Source organism: Chionomys nivalis, chromosome 2, assembly GCF_950005125.1.
Source record: "Chionomys nivalis chromosome 2, mChiNiv1.1, whole genome shotgun sequence".
Taxonomy (NCBI): Eukaryota; Metazoa; Chordata; class Mammalia; order Rodentia; family Cricetidae; genus Chionomys; species Chionomys nivalis.
The window spans coordinates 77,851,869-77,867,927 of record NC_080087.1 but is presented as its reverse complement, the minus strand read 5'-3'; the positions used below and the strand labels follow the sequence as shown (position 1 = coordinate 77,867,927).

Below are 16,059 nucleotides of genomic sequence, written 5' to 3'. Positions count from 1 at the left end.
TTGCTGCATTTCCCAGCCTATTAGCAGACTACTACCGAATAGTGGATCCTGATGAGGGCGGAGCCGGGCTGAACAGGGGAGGGGGTCACCAAGCTTGCCTCCCCTTCTGAGGCACTGGCCTTTGACTTGCTTGTCCCAGGTCTCCACAGCCATCTGTGGTGGTCCTGTTTCCCCTTGTGTTTAAGTTCATTATTGCCAATCTGAAGCTCCTTGATGTCATAGCTCAGGGCAGAGCTAGCACAAGACAAAAGCAAAAGTTGAGTTTACCAGTTTGCATTAGGCGCTGTCCACAAATACCGACATCCCATGAATGTCCGACTGGTGATCCCAACACCCTCCTCTCTCCACAGAACCTGCACGTGTATATCTCAGAGCACGAGCACTTCACAGACTTCAATGCCACCTCAGCACTCTTCTGGGAGCAGCATGACCTGGTGTACGGCGACTGGACTAGTGGGGAGAACTCGGATGGCTGCTATGAGCACTTTGCAGAGCTTGATATCCCTCAGGTAACCCCTACCCTGTTCTGGCCTGGGTCCTTGCAGCCACCTGGAGTGTGGTGTGTTCCCCAGCTTTAGCCAGTTAGCCATCGGTCACTGTCCCTGAGGGCCTGCTTAGCACGATGATGCCAAACAGCATAGCTTCAAGGTTATACAAATAAATGGTGATGGGGCATTTGCTGTGCAGGCCCGAGCCAGGCTGATGCATGGAAACCTCTGTACCCCGTAAACTGAGAAGTGTTGCGATTGGGGATGGTAGCACTCCCCTATAGTTCCAGAAACTTGGACAGCGGAGGCAGGAGGATTATCATGAGTTCAAGACCAACCCAGGAATTATGGGAAGATCTGTCTCAAAACCAAAAGCATGTAACTATTACTGTCTCATGTAACTGTCACTGTCTACTGTCAGTGTGATAGGTGAAACTGGGGTTAGTTGCAGCTTGGTGGCTTTCCCAAGGAAGTATCTAGTGGAAGAGTCACTTGACCCTCTAGCTCTGGGTCCAAGGCCTGCCTCCTCCAGGAAGCCTTTCTTAGCTGGTTTAAGTATGTTCTCTAGCCTCACGGCCTGTTGACTTCTGTAGGCTAGGCTTCTGGGTCTTCTGTCTAGGCACAGATCTTTCTCACCAGTCCTTGAGACCTAGGAGGGTAATGTGGGGCTTAGCAGTGTTTGTGTCATCACTGTCCAGCAGAGGACTGGGCACACACAGAACTTCAGCAGTCTTTTATTTTTAATGTTGGCAGTTGAACCTAGAGCATCTATCTTGCACACTATGTAAGTACCATAGAGCTGAGCTAGATCCCCTGCCAGTGGGTTTTAGTTTTTGAGGTAGTCTGTGTAGCTCAGGTGTTAGTCTTGCTATGTAACAGAAGCTGGTTTTGAACCCTTTAAACTTTCTGCCTTAATATCCCAACTCCATGGATTATAAAATGTGCTGTCACACATGACCTCGGCCTCCAGTTTTTTTACTTTACATGTTGAGCTAGGGGCTTGCTGAGTTATCCAGGTAGGCTTTGAACTCACGGTGTGGCAGAGCTCTTGTCCTTTGTGCCCAGCAGGCTTTGGGAATGGGGAAGAGAAATGCCCTACCTCTCAGTGGCTGGAACTGAGCAGACACGATCTCTGTGACTCTAGTGAAACTGCTGACTGTACTATCAATCCCAGGCCCTTTCTTGAGGTTCAGAAAAGCATGGGAACCAGTAAGCTGGTCGTGGGGACTCAGGTCCCACCTCCCAAGAAGCTCCTGGGAGCTTGGAGAGGAGGACCCAGTGTGGGCCAAGCTCACAGACAGAAGACTTGGGCTCTCCTTTCCTTCCCAGTGCCCTGCACAGTTCACCTCCTCCCTTCACAGCTTGGGTTTCCTCCCCTAAAGTCCCCATTCTTGGGCAGTTGGGAGAGCTAAGGTGAGGAAGCCTTTGGCCAGAGGGCCAGCAGGAGATGGCCCATGGAGTTTGGGGTAGCAAGGAGGGTCATGGGCTCACAGTCTGGTTATTTTCTGTTTTATCATAATGTGATCTTCCTTTGTGGCCCAGACTTGCTTCAAACTCTCAATCTTCCTGCTATAGCTAGAATTAGAGGCATATACTGCCACAGGTGGCTTTCAAACAACTGGGTTCTGACTCTGTCTGCAAACCCTTGAGTATGTGAGCACCCAGAGCCTTGTCAGCAAAGCAGGATCATGTCATGACCCTGTCACAGTGCAGTGCAGTGAAGTGTAGTGATGGGCATCCTGACGCACTAGAGCAGGCCAGTGGGCAAGTTCCTTGGCTGGATGCTCTGGGAAGGCCTTGCTGCGGTGATGGGATGACCTGCATCCCACAGTTGAGGCCCTGAGTCCTGTGAAGGAAACCTGAGCTTATGGAAGCCAGGACCAACTCTCAGTGTTCGGTCCCTCTGGGACCTGACCTTCAGTCTATCTTGCTCCAGCACTTGAGGCAGAACCAGTCAGATGTCTCTATGCCCTGAGTCCTCAGGAAGTAGCTGGAGAGTCAGAAGTAAATGGAAGCTGCTGTAGGCAAGTGACAAGCAGCTTTGGCATTTTCTACTCCCTTCTCTTGTAGAGTGTGCAGCAGAATGGATCCATCTATATCCATGTCTACTTCACCAAGAGTGGCTTCCACCCAGACCCTCGGCAGAAGGCCCTGTACCGCCGACTTGCCACTGTCCACATGTCCCGGAGTAAGTTGCCTCCCTTCTGATCCTGGTGGACCATGTCTGGAGTGTGACATGCAAAGTCTCAGTCCTATAGAGCGGGCAAGAACCCTGTGCTTTGCTGGGCGGTGGTGACGCACGCCTTTAATCCCAGCACTTGGGAGGCAGAGGCAGGTGGATCTCTGTGAGTTCGAGACCAGCCTGGTCTACAAGAGCTAGTTCCAAGACAGGCTCCAAAACCACAGAGAAACCCTGTCTCGAAAAACAAAACAAAACAAAAAAAGATTGGTGAGACAGGTACTGGCCTCATTTGTCTGTTCCTAGCTCTGGGACACTCAGGGACTTGCAAGTGAGAGCCGGTGAATCTGGGTGTGATGCATGCCTGGCATCCTAGCTAGGGAGTTGAGGGCTAAGACTGAGGCAGAGTGGCGAGTTTAAAGCCAGCCTAGGCTTCTTAGTGAAACTGCCTCAGTAAAAGCAAAGAGTAAGAAAGGGCAGGTGGCCAGGCAGTGGTGGTGCATGCCTTTAATTGTAGCACTTGGGAAGCAGAGGCAAGCGGATCTCAGTGAATTTGAGGCCAGCCTGGGCTACAAAGTGACTTCCAGGATAGCCAGGACTGTTACACAGAGAAACTCTGTCTTGAAAAACAAATGCGCAAACAAATAAAAAAACAAGGGGGTGGGGGACTGGGCAGGTGGAGCATAGAACTGCTGGACGAAAGGTGACAATAAGCTTGGCTGGAGTGGAGGGAAGGAGCTGATCAGAGTCAGACACAGAGCAGGGGCCTTGAAAGCAGCTGCATCCTAAGGCTGGGGCTCAGTTGGCAGAGTTCTTGCTTAGCATGAGGAAGCCCTGGATTGGATCCTTTGTGCAGCAAACCAGGTATGTGTACACCCAGATTCCGGCCTCGGAGAGGTAGAGGGAGCAGAAGTTCAAGGTTATCCTTGCTTACTTAGGGAATTCAAAGCCAGTGTGGACTGTGTGATACCCTATGCCCACCCCCCCCAAAAAAAGGAAAAAAAAAACAGCCCTCTTTTCTCCCAAGATCTGGGGCAGCACTGTCTGTGGAGGAGGTGTCTATAACTTAACTGCTATAAAAAGACTATAGGGAAATAAGGAAACTACCTACCTATCAACAGTGACAACAGCCAGGAGTGGACTGGAGTGGACTGAGCCACACGTGCTAGTGAATACCTTAATCCCAGCACTGTGAGGCTGAGGCAGGTGGGTGGTGAGCTCAGGGCTATCCTGGAATACATAGTACGTTCTAGGCCATATAGCCAGATCACAAGCAAAGATAGTAGCCAGGTAGATGGCTCTGTAGTTAAGTGAGGACCAGAGTTGTCTCCCCAGCATCCATGTAAACTGCCAAGGCAGCCTGGCAAGCCCTCGCTTCCAGTTCAAGGCCACACCTTGCTATATAAAATAGAAAGCAATCAAAACAGCTGGTATCTTTCTCAGGCCTCCACAGGCCCACAGTCACTCATGTGCTTCCACACACAGGCATGCATTCACACCAAGAGAAAAATGAATGCTGAACTCAACATTGTTTCAACATGGAATTGACAGAAAGAACAAATATGATACTTCCCATTGGGAACAAATGTCATACTGAATATGTGTCACACCCCAGTTGTACTAGGCACCTGTGACGCCATACTGGATGGAGCAGCTTTAGAAGCTTGGCCTACCAGAACAGGGCTTCTCTGTTCCCATGGGACTGAGGCATTTCTTATTAGAATCCTTTTTTGTTGTTGTGTTGTTTTGTTTTCAAGACAGAGTTTCTCTGTGTAGCCCTGGCTGTCCTGGAGTTCGCGCTATAGACCAGACTTGCGCTGAACTCAAAGATCCTCCTGCATCCTCGGCCTCTTAAGTACTGGGAATAAAGGGCTTCTCACACACTAGACAACTGCTGTGCTTTCATCCACACCCCAGCCCCTCACTGGGGGACTCTAGGCAGGGGCTCTACCACTAACAGTCCTGAGCCCATTTTATCAGTTTTAATTTTTTGTTATTGTTGTGTTTGGAGACGGGGTCTCTTTGTTTTCCTGGCTGTAACTCAACCAGGCTGTCCTCAAACTCACAGCCTGCGTCTGCCTTCTGAGTGTTGGGAGTAAAGGCGTGCACCATGCACGGCCACGTTTGTTCTTTTTGATTATTTGAGTTTTTGTATTTGAGCGTTTTGCCTCTGTAGGTGTACTTGCACACTAGTGCTCTACTCACAAGCCATCTCTCCAACTGCTGTTTTTATTTTGAGAGGATCTCACTAGGTTGTTTGGGCTGGCCTTGAACTTAATTTGATCCTCTTGTCTCAGCCATTAACTCTCTGGGATTGCTGGACCACTAGGTTCCTTCTCAACATTAATTAGAGCTTGGCGGTATCCAAATTGAGAGGGTGTGGTCAGCTCTTTGCTCTTGTCTCAGGCAAGGTGGCGGGAATTCTGGCCAGCCTAACTGTAGCAAGGGGAAGTGAGTCTACTTGTGGTTGGGGATTCACAGTGTCGGAGTTCTCATGTTTGCTTCTCACGTTGCTGGCCCCAGGCCTTCTTTGAAATGGTCCTCTGACTCCCCCGTGTGTGGCCTGCCCCTGAGCCCAGGGCATAGAGCACATGCGTGAACTAGAGGCAGGTGGGTGTGTGATGATGGAGGGCCATGAGGAATGACACTGTCCAGGAGAGGAGGCTTACACCTGTAACCCCAGCTGAAGCAGGAAGATGGCCTCAAGTTTAAGGCTAGCCTAGATTACATAGTGAGTTGCTGTTTCAGAAAAACACAGTGGCCACCACCATTCAGGAAGGAGACCTTGAGGAAGGGATCAATGGCCTGGTGTGGGTTTCAGGCAGATGGATGTCCCCTGCTGGCCTAGGGAGTGGCCCAGCAAGTTTGGAGAAGGGAGGCTCTGTTTTCTGCTCAGATGACTCCAGCAGTCTTTCTCTGTAAAGGTGGAGTGATGGTTCCCAAGATTAGCGGGTGATTGGGGCTGCCCAAGTGAAGTCAGCAGCAACAGGGAAGCCAGGACACAGCAGCCATGGGACAGCATTCTGGAATCTAGGCTTTTAAGTATTTCCAGGTCTCACCCACCTCTCTCTGTCTACAGTGATCAACAAATACAAGCGTAGGCGATTTCAGAAAACCAAGAACCTACTAACAGGAGAGACAGAGGCTGACCCGGAGATGATCAAGGTAAGCAGAAGGGGCTAGTGTCGTCTAGTTGCAGACAAACCTTGGTCAGGCCAAGTGGCACACACCTCTGTTACCTTCCCTGGGAGGAGTCCAGGGATGTGACCACCGCAGCATGAGCCCATCTCAGTTGTAGGGGCAGCAAATAGAGAGGCTACATGGACACTGTGCAGCTGGCACAGAACAGGCACTGGAGATGGTGGGCTGAGCAAACCAGGGCATTTTTCTGAAGGCACATGAGCTCGCTTTACCCCATGGTTTTGGGCAGGAGGCATGGTCCCAGAGTGGAGTAGAACCACGCTGTGAGAGGGGATGCGAAGGTGCTTTTTCTGGGCCAGGCGTTGTTTCCTGGCAGCCTGCCTCTCCTACCTTCAGGTGAGAAGGTAGAGAATGGTTGGATCTCAAGTCTGCTGCAGGCTTAGTAGCTGATGGGCTCCAGCGTGAGCCTCCCAGACATGGCTGTAGGGTTGCTGTTCTACCCCATTTGTCAGGGGAGGGCATGAGCAGTGGTAGCTGTGGGGCCACTGCCTGAGGCCTGCTGTTCATTTCCCATCTCCCTACAGAGGGCTGAGGACTATGGCCCTGTGGAAGTGATCTCACACTGGCACCCCAACATCACTATCAACATCGTGGATGACCACACCCCATGGGTGAAGGGCAGCGTGCCACCCCCACTGGACCAATGTAAGCCTAGCCAAAAGCCCAAGGCCTTGTCTTCCCCAACCCCATCTGAGACCCTTGTAGTTGTACGCTCTCCTGACCACGCTGTGCCTCTGCCCTCTGGCTTGTCTCTCATACTAATCATGGGCAAGGCCTGGCCACTACAGGGAATGACCCGCAGACTGTCCCTGAGTGTAGGTTCACACCTGGTTTCTTACTACTTTATAGAGCTGGGGGCACATGACTTCTAGTGTAAGCTGTACCAGAGACAAGCTTTAGTGGCCTTCATTCAAGGCCACTGCCTTTGCCACTACGTGCTTTCCCTGGAGGTTCAGGGAACCCTTTGCTCCTCATGGCACAATCAAGAAATGCTATATGTTGCCGGGTAGTGGTGACACACACCTTTAATCTTAGCACTCAGAAGGGAGAGACAGGTGAGTTCGAGGCCAGCCTGGTCTACAGAACAAGTTCTAGGACAGGCTCCAAAGCTAGAGAGAAACCCTGTCTCGAAAAACCAAAAGAAAAGAAAAGAAATGGTATGTGGTGTCTAGGCCAGGCTGAGCAGTGCCCACCACCCTGTGTGCCCACAGATGTGAAGTTTGATGCTGTGAGTGGCGACTACTACCCCATCATCTATTTCAATGACTACTGGAACCTGCAAAAGGATTACTACCCCATCAACGAGAGCCTGGCCAGCCTTCCACTGCGTGTCTCTTTCTGTCCGCTGTCACTGTGGCGCTGGCAACTCTATGCTGCACAGAGTACCAAGTCACCCTGGAACTTCTTAGGTGACGAGCTGTATGAACAATCAGACGAGGAACAGGATTCGGTGAAGGTGTGTGGGGTGGCCATGGCCCAAGGGGAAGTGAGGACTCCCACCCAGTGCTCCCCCAGACCTGGTTTCACAACTGCCTAGGCTCCCCACTCCAAGCAACAGGCAGGAAGTGGGTCCCCAACCCTGGTGACATGGCTCCCTGACTGGAGTTCCTTGCTTTCTCCTCATGTCTTTTCAGTCCCTTTCTGTCTCCTATCATCATCTTCTGTGCTCTGGGTCTAGGCTTGGCTTGTCTGGGCCACCATTCCACTGTTCTTTCCTGTTCTCTCTTGTACCTCTCTGTCTGACCCCTGTGTTGGCTCATTCTCCTGTGCCTTTCCCCTGGCCTGCTTTGGTCTTGAGCTAATGCTGTCTCTCTCGTGGTCCCTAGAGCAGGTCTATAGTGGTCTTACCAGGTCCTGCCTAGGGTTTCCAGGGACATAGGGGAATGGCTTTTGAAAGTGAGGTGCCGTAGCAGTGACAGGGCAATGCTCATAAGCTCCCCTCCCCAGGTGGCCCTGCTGGAGACCAGCCCATATCTTCTGGCACTCACCATCATCGTCTCCATCGTCCACAGTGTCTTTGAGTTCCTGGCTTTCAAAAATGGTAGGCATGGGTCCTGGGACATCAAGGTAACTGCAGAGGCAGTATCTCCTCCCTGTTTCTTCTTGTGCCTGGGGTCTCTCACCTGTACTCTAGAGGCCTCATGGGCTGGAGGGATAGTGACCCTACCAGGCACAGAGCTGAGGGAGGGGCTGGGCCTGCTGCCTGGGCCAAGGCCAGGGTGGCAACACCAGGAAGCAGGGCGGGGAACTCCAAAGCCAAGGGAAAGGGAAGCCCCGGGGCTGCTCCCGGTACCCTGCCTGTCAGGAAGCCTCAGCATGCGTCTACCCAGTTACGGAACAGCCCATCGCTCTGTTCAACTCCAGGTGAGGAAACAGAGGCTTAGTGACTGGAACTGCTGGCCTGCAGCTGCACAGTTCTGCTGTGGCAGTCATTCCAGGTGCTCGGTCAGTTTTTAGGCCTGTGGCCCACAGTGCAGGGAGCTGGGAGATGTCCTGAAGCTCCTGGGATTGGCAGGAGTGATGGGAACCTGACATTGCACAGTGGAAGCAAGAGAAAATGGTGGGCAAACTGGAGGAGTTCTCGGTGTGGCCTCTCCTGGAAGGCCTTACATAGGGAGCTTTCCTGTGCTATGCTGCCTTGGAATAGAGAAGAGGGTGGGCTGGCCTATCTTGTGTGTGTGCTGGGTTCGTCCCCAGTACTACAAAACAAACCCTAAACAACAAAACCGATACAGCATAGAGATTAGTGGGGTACAGGTGTTGCCACACATCATGGCAGCAGACGTGAGCCTGGCTTTGCTCCCTGTACCAGATCCCCCACTGTCCTGAGGGATGGATGACCTTGTGAGTGGGGTGTGCTAAGCCCCACGTTTGGTCGTGTGAACCAGGGTCCATGCTCCTGTGTCACAAAGGCCTGGGGTCCTATACGTCTGTGGTCTACTGTGACCTAGAAGCCAGACACCAGGGGGAGACTAGGAAATAGAAGGATGTCATCAACTCAGCTCCCCCACGTGTCCACATGGAGACCAGAAACCAGGGCTTGTCTCTGCCCCAAGGAAGCCATAGTTGGAGTGAGAGGCCAGAAGAGAAGGTCCCCAAGCATGTACTTTGGATTTTCCTGTCCAGGAAGCAGCATTGTGTGATACTGACCTGGTGTCTGCCCAGGTTCTGCCATACAAGACTGTACACCTCGGGGTTGTTAACTTTGTCTCCTTACACCTGAATGTCCTCACTAGAAAACAAGGGACCAACCCCATGGTACAGGGTGTTCCTGTCCCATGTGACCATGGAAAAGGTCCCGTGTGCCCTCTGCTTTTGTGAGAGAGAGAAAGTGCAGCCCAAGGAAGGTTGCTAATTGCCTGTGCCCACACCCTCTGCAGACATCCAGTTCTGGAACAGCCGTCAGTCCTTGGAGGGGCTGTCAGTGCGCTCTGTCTTCTTTGGCGTTTTCCAGTCCTTTGTAGTTCTCCTCTATATCCTGGACAATGAGACCAACTTCGTGGTACAGGTCAGCGTCTTCATTGGGGTCCTTATTGACCTCTGGAAGATTACCAAAGTCATGGATGTCCGGGTGAGTCAGGCACCATGTTGCTGTGGGGCTTGCAGGTTGGGAAGGGGGTCGCCTGCCCAGCCAGGCCTTGCCTTGGTCTCTAGGGGTTTCCCGACGCCTGCCTGGCTCCCAAGACCTAGGGGATTTTTGCAACAGGGGATTTTTTTTGGGTCACATTAGGGCAGGGGAACTGGGAGGAGTGAGGAAGGGCAGGGGCCTTTCTGACTGGGGAGTGGCAGGAGTCAGATCCCAGCTGACCTTGACCTCCTTCCCGGTTGCAGCTGGACCGGGAGCACCGAGTGGCAGGAATCTTCCCCTGCCCAACCTTCAAAGACAAGTCTACCTACATTGAGTCTTCAACCAAAGTATATGATGATGTGAGTGACCCCTTGGCCCTGGGGTGGTCTCCAAGCACTCACACTCATGAGAGACAGGCTGGGCCATTGGTCCTGCCTGCCAGATCACTGCCAGGCCCATATCACACCCTGTATTCCCCACCTGCCGCATCTACTTCCTGGCTGAGTCCAGAGTTCCCAGAGTCACCTGGAAATTCCCCTGGCCCAGCCTGCTGGACCAGGTGTGGGTGGAAGAGGACAAGGAGTAGGGCCACTGAACAGGGCCTGCAGAGCCAGTCCCAGCCCGTCCTGTGACCCCCACAGATGGCGTTCCGGTACCTGTCATGGATCCTCTTTCCGCTGCTGGGCTGCTATGCTGTCTACAGCCTTCTGTACCTGGAGCACAAGGGCTGGTATTCGTGGGTGCTCAGCATGCTCTACGGCTTCCTGCTGACCTTTGGTGAGCAGGCTCAGCTCTACCCTACCTGGAGGGCCTGCCATAGTGTCAAGCCCATCATTCTTGTAGGCCACAGCCTTGAAGCTGGCTGCCAGGCCTGACTTTGCCCCACCTAGAGGGCTGGTACCAGCAGACCATCTCAGGCCCATGTTCTCGAGCTATAGTGAGCATGGCAGCCAAGTCTTGTCCTGGGGCTCACTGGTCAGTAGGGAAGGCAGACCCATTTCAGACAATGCCCATCTAGTGTAGGCAGGCATGGGACTAGGAAGCCCTAAAGAGGCTTCTGGCCTGGTCAAAGAGAGGCATTCCTGTGTTGTGGGGACCCCAAAGTACAAAGAGAAGCCAAGCATTCACAGCAAGTGATACGTACGGACAATAAAGGGTGCACTTAGGGGGGGCTTAGGAACCACTCTGAGGAAAGGATGTCTAAACAGTCCCTAGAGGTGACCAGGGAGACAACATGAAGATCTGGGTGTGATGACTCAACCTATACTTTTAAACTTGAAAGGCTGAAGTAGAAGGATCTCTGAGGTCAAGGCCATCCTGGCTATAGCCTAAGACGCTGTCTCAAAAAACAAAACAAATTGTTGGAAAGAAAATGTAAAGACCCTGGAGTAGACTGTGCTGGAAAAGCAGAGTGAGCCGGGGTGACTGGTCATGGTGTCCTTTGTCTTCCCTCAGGTTTCATCACCATGACACCCCAGCTCTTCATCAACTACAAGCTCAAGTCTGTGGCTCACTTGCCGTGGCGAATGCTCACCTACAAGGCCCTCAACACCTTCATTGATGACTTGTTTGCCTTTGTCATCAAGATGCCTGTCATGTATCGGATTGGCTGCCTGCGGGACGGTGAGGCCCAGGGGACATAGGGACGTGGGATGCAGAGGGCAGGAAAGAACCTCATTCTCCGGTGGGGTGGGCCATGTACCTCACACAGCCCCTTCCCCCAGATGTGGTTTTCTTCATCTACCTCTACCAACGGTGGATCTACCGCGTTGACCCCACCCGTGTGAACGAGTTTGGTATGAGTGGAGAAGACGTCTCAGCAGCAGCATCCAAAGCCCAGGCGCCCACTGCGGCAGGGGCTCTCACACCTGTGTCCAGCACGGCTGTCACTGAAGAGGATGCCTCCACAGTCCCAAAGGCCACTCCTGAGGCCAGTACTGCCAGCCAGCCCCAGGAAGCCCCTCCAAAGCCAGCAGAGGACAAGAAAATGGATTAGCCACTTGGGTCCTCATCTGCTCCTGGTGACCACCACCCACCTCCCCGGCCCCTCCCCTCCCCTCCCTGTCGCCCTCTTCCTGGACAGATCGGGCCAGGGCGGCAGGAGGCCCCCTAGGGCCAGGGCCCAGTGTGTGAGATGAGGGCCAGGCGGGCCGGGGCTGGCTGTATGTATGTGAAGACACCATGGGTCGTCTTGTCTGTTCGTCTGTTCCTGTGTATTTGCAGACATCTCGCCCTGCCAGCCCAGCACCATCGGGAATCATGATGAAGCCAATGTGGCGCCGAGGGTGGGCCAGGCGGGGAAGGGGCCAGGGCTCCTCTGTGGGATGCCTGTGGTCCTCCATCATCTTGTCCCTCATCCCCTGACCACCCCGCTCCCAGACCGCCACCCTTTAACACAGTCTGGATTTAATAAATTCATATGGGTGTTTAACTTAAGCTCAACCACTACACCTCCACTGCCTTCCTTGCCTGGAATGGGCAGCTGGCTCAAGTCTGGGAGGGAGACCTGGAGGTAAATGACAGGGAATGCAGATGTGGGGTTGTTTCTTAGCTTTTTAAACACTGCTTACCTAGCATGAGCAATGCCCAGCACTGCATAAACCGGTCATGGAGTCAGAACTAACCTGAGCTGCAAATGGCGGCGGCTCGGTAGGTGAAGGCATTTGCTACATAGCCCTGACACCCTGGGTTTGTACTACTGTTGTGCAGAAGGCCGCACAGTCTGAATTGATCACTAGGACACACATAAGGCAGAAAGGAGGGAACCAGGTGCAGTGTTGTCTGCTTCCATGCACATACATGGTGGCACATGTACCCAAACACATGATACTGCCCTGCAAGGGGCCTCCCAAAGGATTCTTCATCTTAGACTCCCATGAGAGTGCTGGCTGAAAACATCTAGTGTCCCTGAGGTTCAGCTACATGAAACCAGGCAGGGTTGGAACACTAGACACTACCAGTATAGAGTAAAGAGGCCACCCCCAAGAGGAACAGGTCCTACTCAACACTCCTCAATGGGGATGCCTGAATGGGTCTTGTACCAGTTTACCACCTGGACTGCAACAGTACAGAGTGAATTCTTGGTTGGCATTGCAATGTCCCTAAACAATGGCTTCAAGAGCCAGCTGAGCTGTCAGTACCAGGAACTGGGTTTGCTCACTCTAGAGAAGTGATAACCACTTGGCTATTCACCCTATCTTCTCAGACACTGTAGACTCATCCATGTTGTGAGGAGACCCTGGACCAAGGACCACCCAAGGTTCCACCTGCTTCCCCACCCTGCTGAGTCAAGCAAGGAAGTCAGAGGTCTTTCGCTCAGGGTAGTGGTAGTTGGTGTACCCATTTTTCTTGCTGGGCTCCTACTCAACCTGCCATGGCTCCCCAGGGTCCTCAGAAGAGTACAAGACTCATAGGGCGGTGGTGGTGCATGCCTTTAACCCAGGAGTCAGAGGCAGATGGGTTTCTGTGAGTTGGAGGCCAGCCTGGTCTTCTACAGGAACTAGTTTCGGGACAGCTAGAACTGTTACACAAGAAAAACCCGGTCTCAAAAAACAAAGAAGTACAAGACTCCTACAGGTGAGATCTCAGGGGCTTTTGCATGCCCCATAACCTCCCCTACAGGGGACCCAAGTACCTGCAGGATGCATTGGTGTTTCTTCCAGGAAACCTCTTACCCCCAAATCCTGATGCTCTCCCAGCAGCTCTGCCCACTGGTACATCATGGCAAGGTCCCTTTCCTGGACCAAGACTTAACTTGTGAGAACATGGCTAGGGTTGTCTTAGTGACCGCCATGTCCGTTTGCTTTCACAGACATTTGAACATGTCCAGAGCCCTTACTGGTGTGCTGGTGGGTGGATGTATGTTTGGTTAGCAGTTCCTGAGACCCGGGCAGATACAACACAGGACAGTTCTATATACATCACAGGGACCAACATTCCATCACAGCCCTCTGAAGCTCGCAACCTGGCAGGAACCCTAGAAACTTCTGTATTCTACCACATCCTTGATTTTGAGAGGTTGAGGCAGGAGGATTTGATGGTTTTGGCCAGCCTGGGCTACAAAACAGGACTTCGCATGCTGGCACTCACTTGTAATGCCAGCACTTGGGGCAAAAGGATCAGGAGTTCAGGGTCATCCTCACTGACTATAAATGGAGTCTGAGACCAGTCTGGGTTACCTGACTGAAACAATAAATAAAGGGAAACACCATGCACGCGCCTTATGCTGTCTCCAGTTGTGAGAGCAGGGCACAGCACTGTTACGTAATAATTGTTTTTCATGTTCATGATAGCCCTTTGAAGTTTGTGCTGTTGTTTATCTGTACCTCCAAATGAGAAATCCAGAGTTTTTCCAAAGTTGGGTATGGGGATACACACCTTTAATCTCAGCACTCAGGAAGCAGAGGCCAGCTTGGTTTATGTAGCCTGACAAGGAGTTAGAAATTTGAATGGTGCAGGCACACGAAAGACTATGACAAGGGTCAGCTGTACTGTGTCTTTATTGAAGCCTCACAACATCCTTGGGGATGTTGGGGAAACTCAAGTCCAGAGTGAGTGGGGAAATCAATTGCCTGGGGTTATATAACTGTCCAGAAAACCTAGGATTTGAGCACAAGAAATTGATTCAGGATCCTGAAATTACAACTTCTTTTGAGACACTGCTTATTTTTTCTTTTTTTGGTTACTGCTTATTTTTTGAGGCAGGGTCTTGCCATCGGTAGCCTAGACTAGCCTAGAACTCCTGGCAATTCCCTGCCTAAGCCTTCCAAGTGTTGAAATTACTGATGTGAGATATCTTGCCTGGTGCCCAGATTTGCTCTTGAGTTCACAGTCCTGCTGTGTCAGATCCAAGGCTGGTGTTGGCACTTGCTTTCTTGATGCTGGGCAACCAATCCAAGTCTTCTTGCTAAGAAGGGACTCTCAGTGAGCTATGCCCCCAGTCCCTCACTGGGGGATTCTAGGCAGGTGCTCTACCACTAAGCCACACCCCAACTTCTCACTGGGGGATTCTAGGCAGGGGCTCTACCACTGAGTAACCCCAATCTTTCACTGGGGGATTCTAGACAGGGGCTTTGCCACTGAACCACACCCTATTTCCCTTATTTTTCTCCTTTTCCTCTCCTTTATGCTTTGAATTGAGACAAGATCCTGCTGTGCAGCCATTGTCCCAGAATTCACTACTTGATTCACTACTTGAATCTCCTGCCTCTTCCTCTCCAGTACCTGGCTACGATATTTTTGTGTGCTGCTGATGGTACAACCTAGGATCTCATACGTGTTAGGCAAACATTCTATCACAAGTCACATCCTCAGCCCGACAGTAGGAAAAACCTAAAGGAAAGCACTGGTATGACTGGTAAATCCAACTCTGAGGCTTGTATTATAGATGTCCACCCGGACTTACCTACTACACCGGTATATGACCCCTCTGGTGCAAAAAAAAAAAATACACAGAAAGTTACTTGATGTTCCCATTTTCATATTCATCAAATTGTGGTCTGTTAGAAAGCAGTCACACTCCTGATTATTTATGGACTGTGGCTGTTTATGTACCTTGGCATAGCTGAGAATTAAGAGCATTTGGTTCTCAAAGTCTAGGTGTAATGTGTTCCATTGCAAGAAAAATGTTGCTCTTAGCTGGGCATGATGGTAGGTCCCTGTGATCCCAGCACTCAGAAGACCAAGGCAGGAGGACTGCTATGGGTTCAGATGCCAGCCTGAGCTCCACAGCAAAACCAAAACTATCTTTGCTTTGCTGTGTAGTGGGAGCTACCGCTGTCATCCCATTCAGTGCTGCAATTTCTGTCTCCTGGGAGCAGGAACTGGGCCTGATTTTCAGCATGCTGTGTCCTAGTGTTCATTACAGGCTGCAGCATGCAGCAGGTGCTGTGCCCTAGTGTTCATTACGGGCTGCAGCATGCAGCAGGTGCTCAATTAAGCATACAGCATACGTTGCAGGAATCATTGGTCACACAGACTGAGAGAAATGGAATAGAACACACAGATTTTTACAGAAGCTGTCAGAAAGAGATCACCAAGGGGCTAGCGCAGAAGATAAGAGTGCTTGTCTAACATGCAAGAAACCCTGGGTACAATCCTCAGTACTGCATAAACCAGGTGGTGGTGCATGCCAGTCATCCCAGCACTTGGGAGGTGGAGGCAGAAGGATCTGAAGTTCAAGGTCATCTTTAGCTATGCGGAGAACCGGAAGCCAGTCTGGGCTAGATAAGATCTTATCTCAAAAAAATTTAAGTTAAAAAAAAATTATCAATTGTTGCTAACTTCCCGCTCCTGACTTCCTTCCTTTTCCAGCCTGAGAAACAGCAGGTTCAAGTCCTAGTGAGGGAGTAAGGGTATCCGTTTCTCAGCTTGTTCTGCGAATAGGGCGCGGGTGAACTCTGGCAAGCCTCAGTGGTCTCGGCCAGTGCAATGGGCAGCGACAGGCACCAGACCCTGCGCAGTGCCAAGCCTGCTCTTCCCGGCCGGCCCCGCCCCCGCCATCACGTGACCAACGGGGGTTTTCCCATTCCCTTTGTCGTGACGTCACGGAGGAGTGAAAGCCAATGGGTGCGCAGGCCGGCGGCGCCGGGGAATTCCGCCGCCCCGCCCCCGCCCGCCGCCCG

At 51.9% G+C, this 16,059-nt stretch overlaps 1 protein-coding gene across 1 annotated transcript in view; it reads left to right on the top strand.

Annotated features, from left to right (window-relative positions):
- Clptm1 (CLPTM1 regulator of GABA type A receptor forward trafficking) overlaps positions 1-11,873 on the top strand; it is a 30,982-nt gene extending 19,109 nt beyond the window's left edge. The window contains exons 4-14 of the mRNA XM_057763105.1: positions 351-509; positions 2,559-2,676; positions 5,747-5,832; positions 6,393-6,513; positions 7,080-7,324; positions 7,816-7,909; positions 9,249-9,439; positions 9,700-9,795; positions 10,078-10,213; positions 10,892-11,059; positions 11,161-11,873. Coding sequence (XP_057619088.1) covers positions 351-509; positions 2,559-2,676; positions 5,747-5,832; positions 6,393-6,513; positions 7,080-7,324; positions 7,816-7,909; positions 9,249-9,439; positions 9,700-9,795; positions 10,078-10,213; positions 10,892-11,059; positions 11,161-11,432 — 1,686 coding nt within the window. The 3' untranslated portion in view covers positions 11,433-11,873. The remainder of the gene's footprint in view (positions 1-350; positions 510-2,558; positions 2,677-5,746; positions 5,833-6,392; positions 6,514-7,079; positions 7,325-7,815; positions 7,910-9,248; positions 9,440-9,699; positions 9,796-10,077; positions 10,214-10,891; positions 11,060-11,160) is intronic.
- The last annotated feature ends 4,186 nt before the right edge of the window (positions 11,874-16,059 follow it).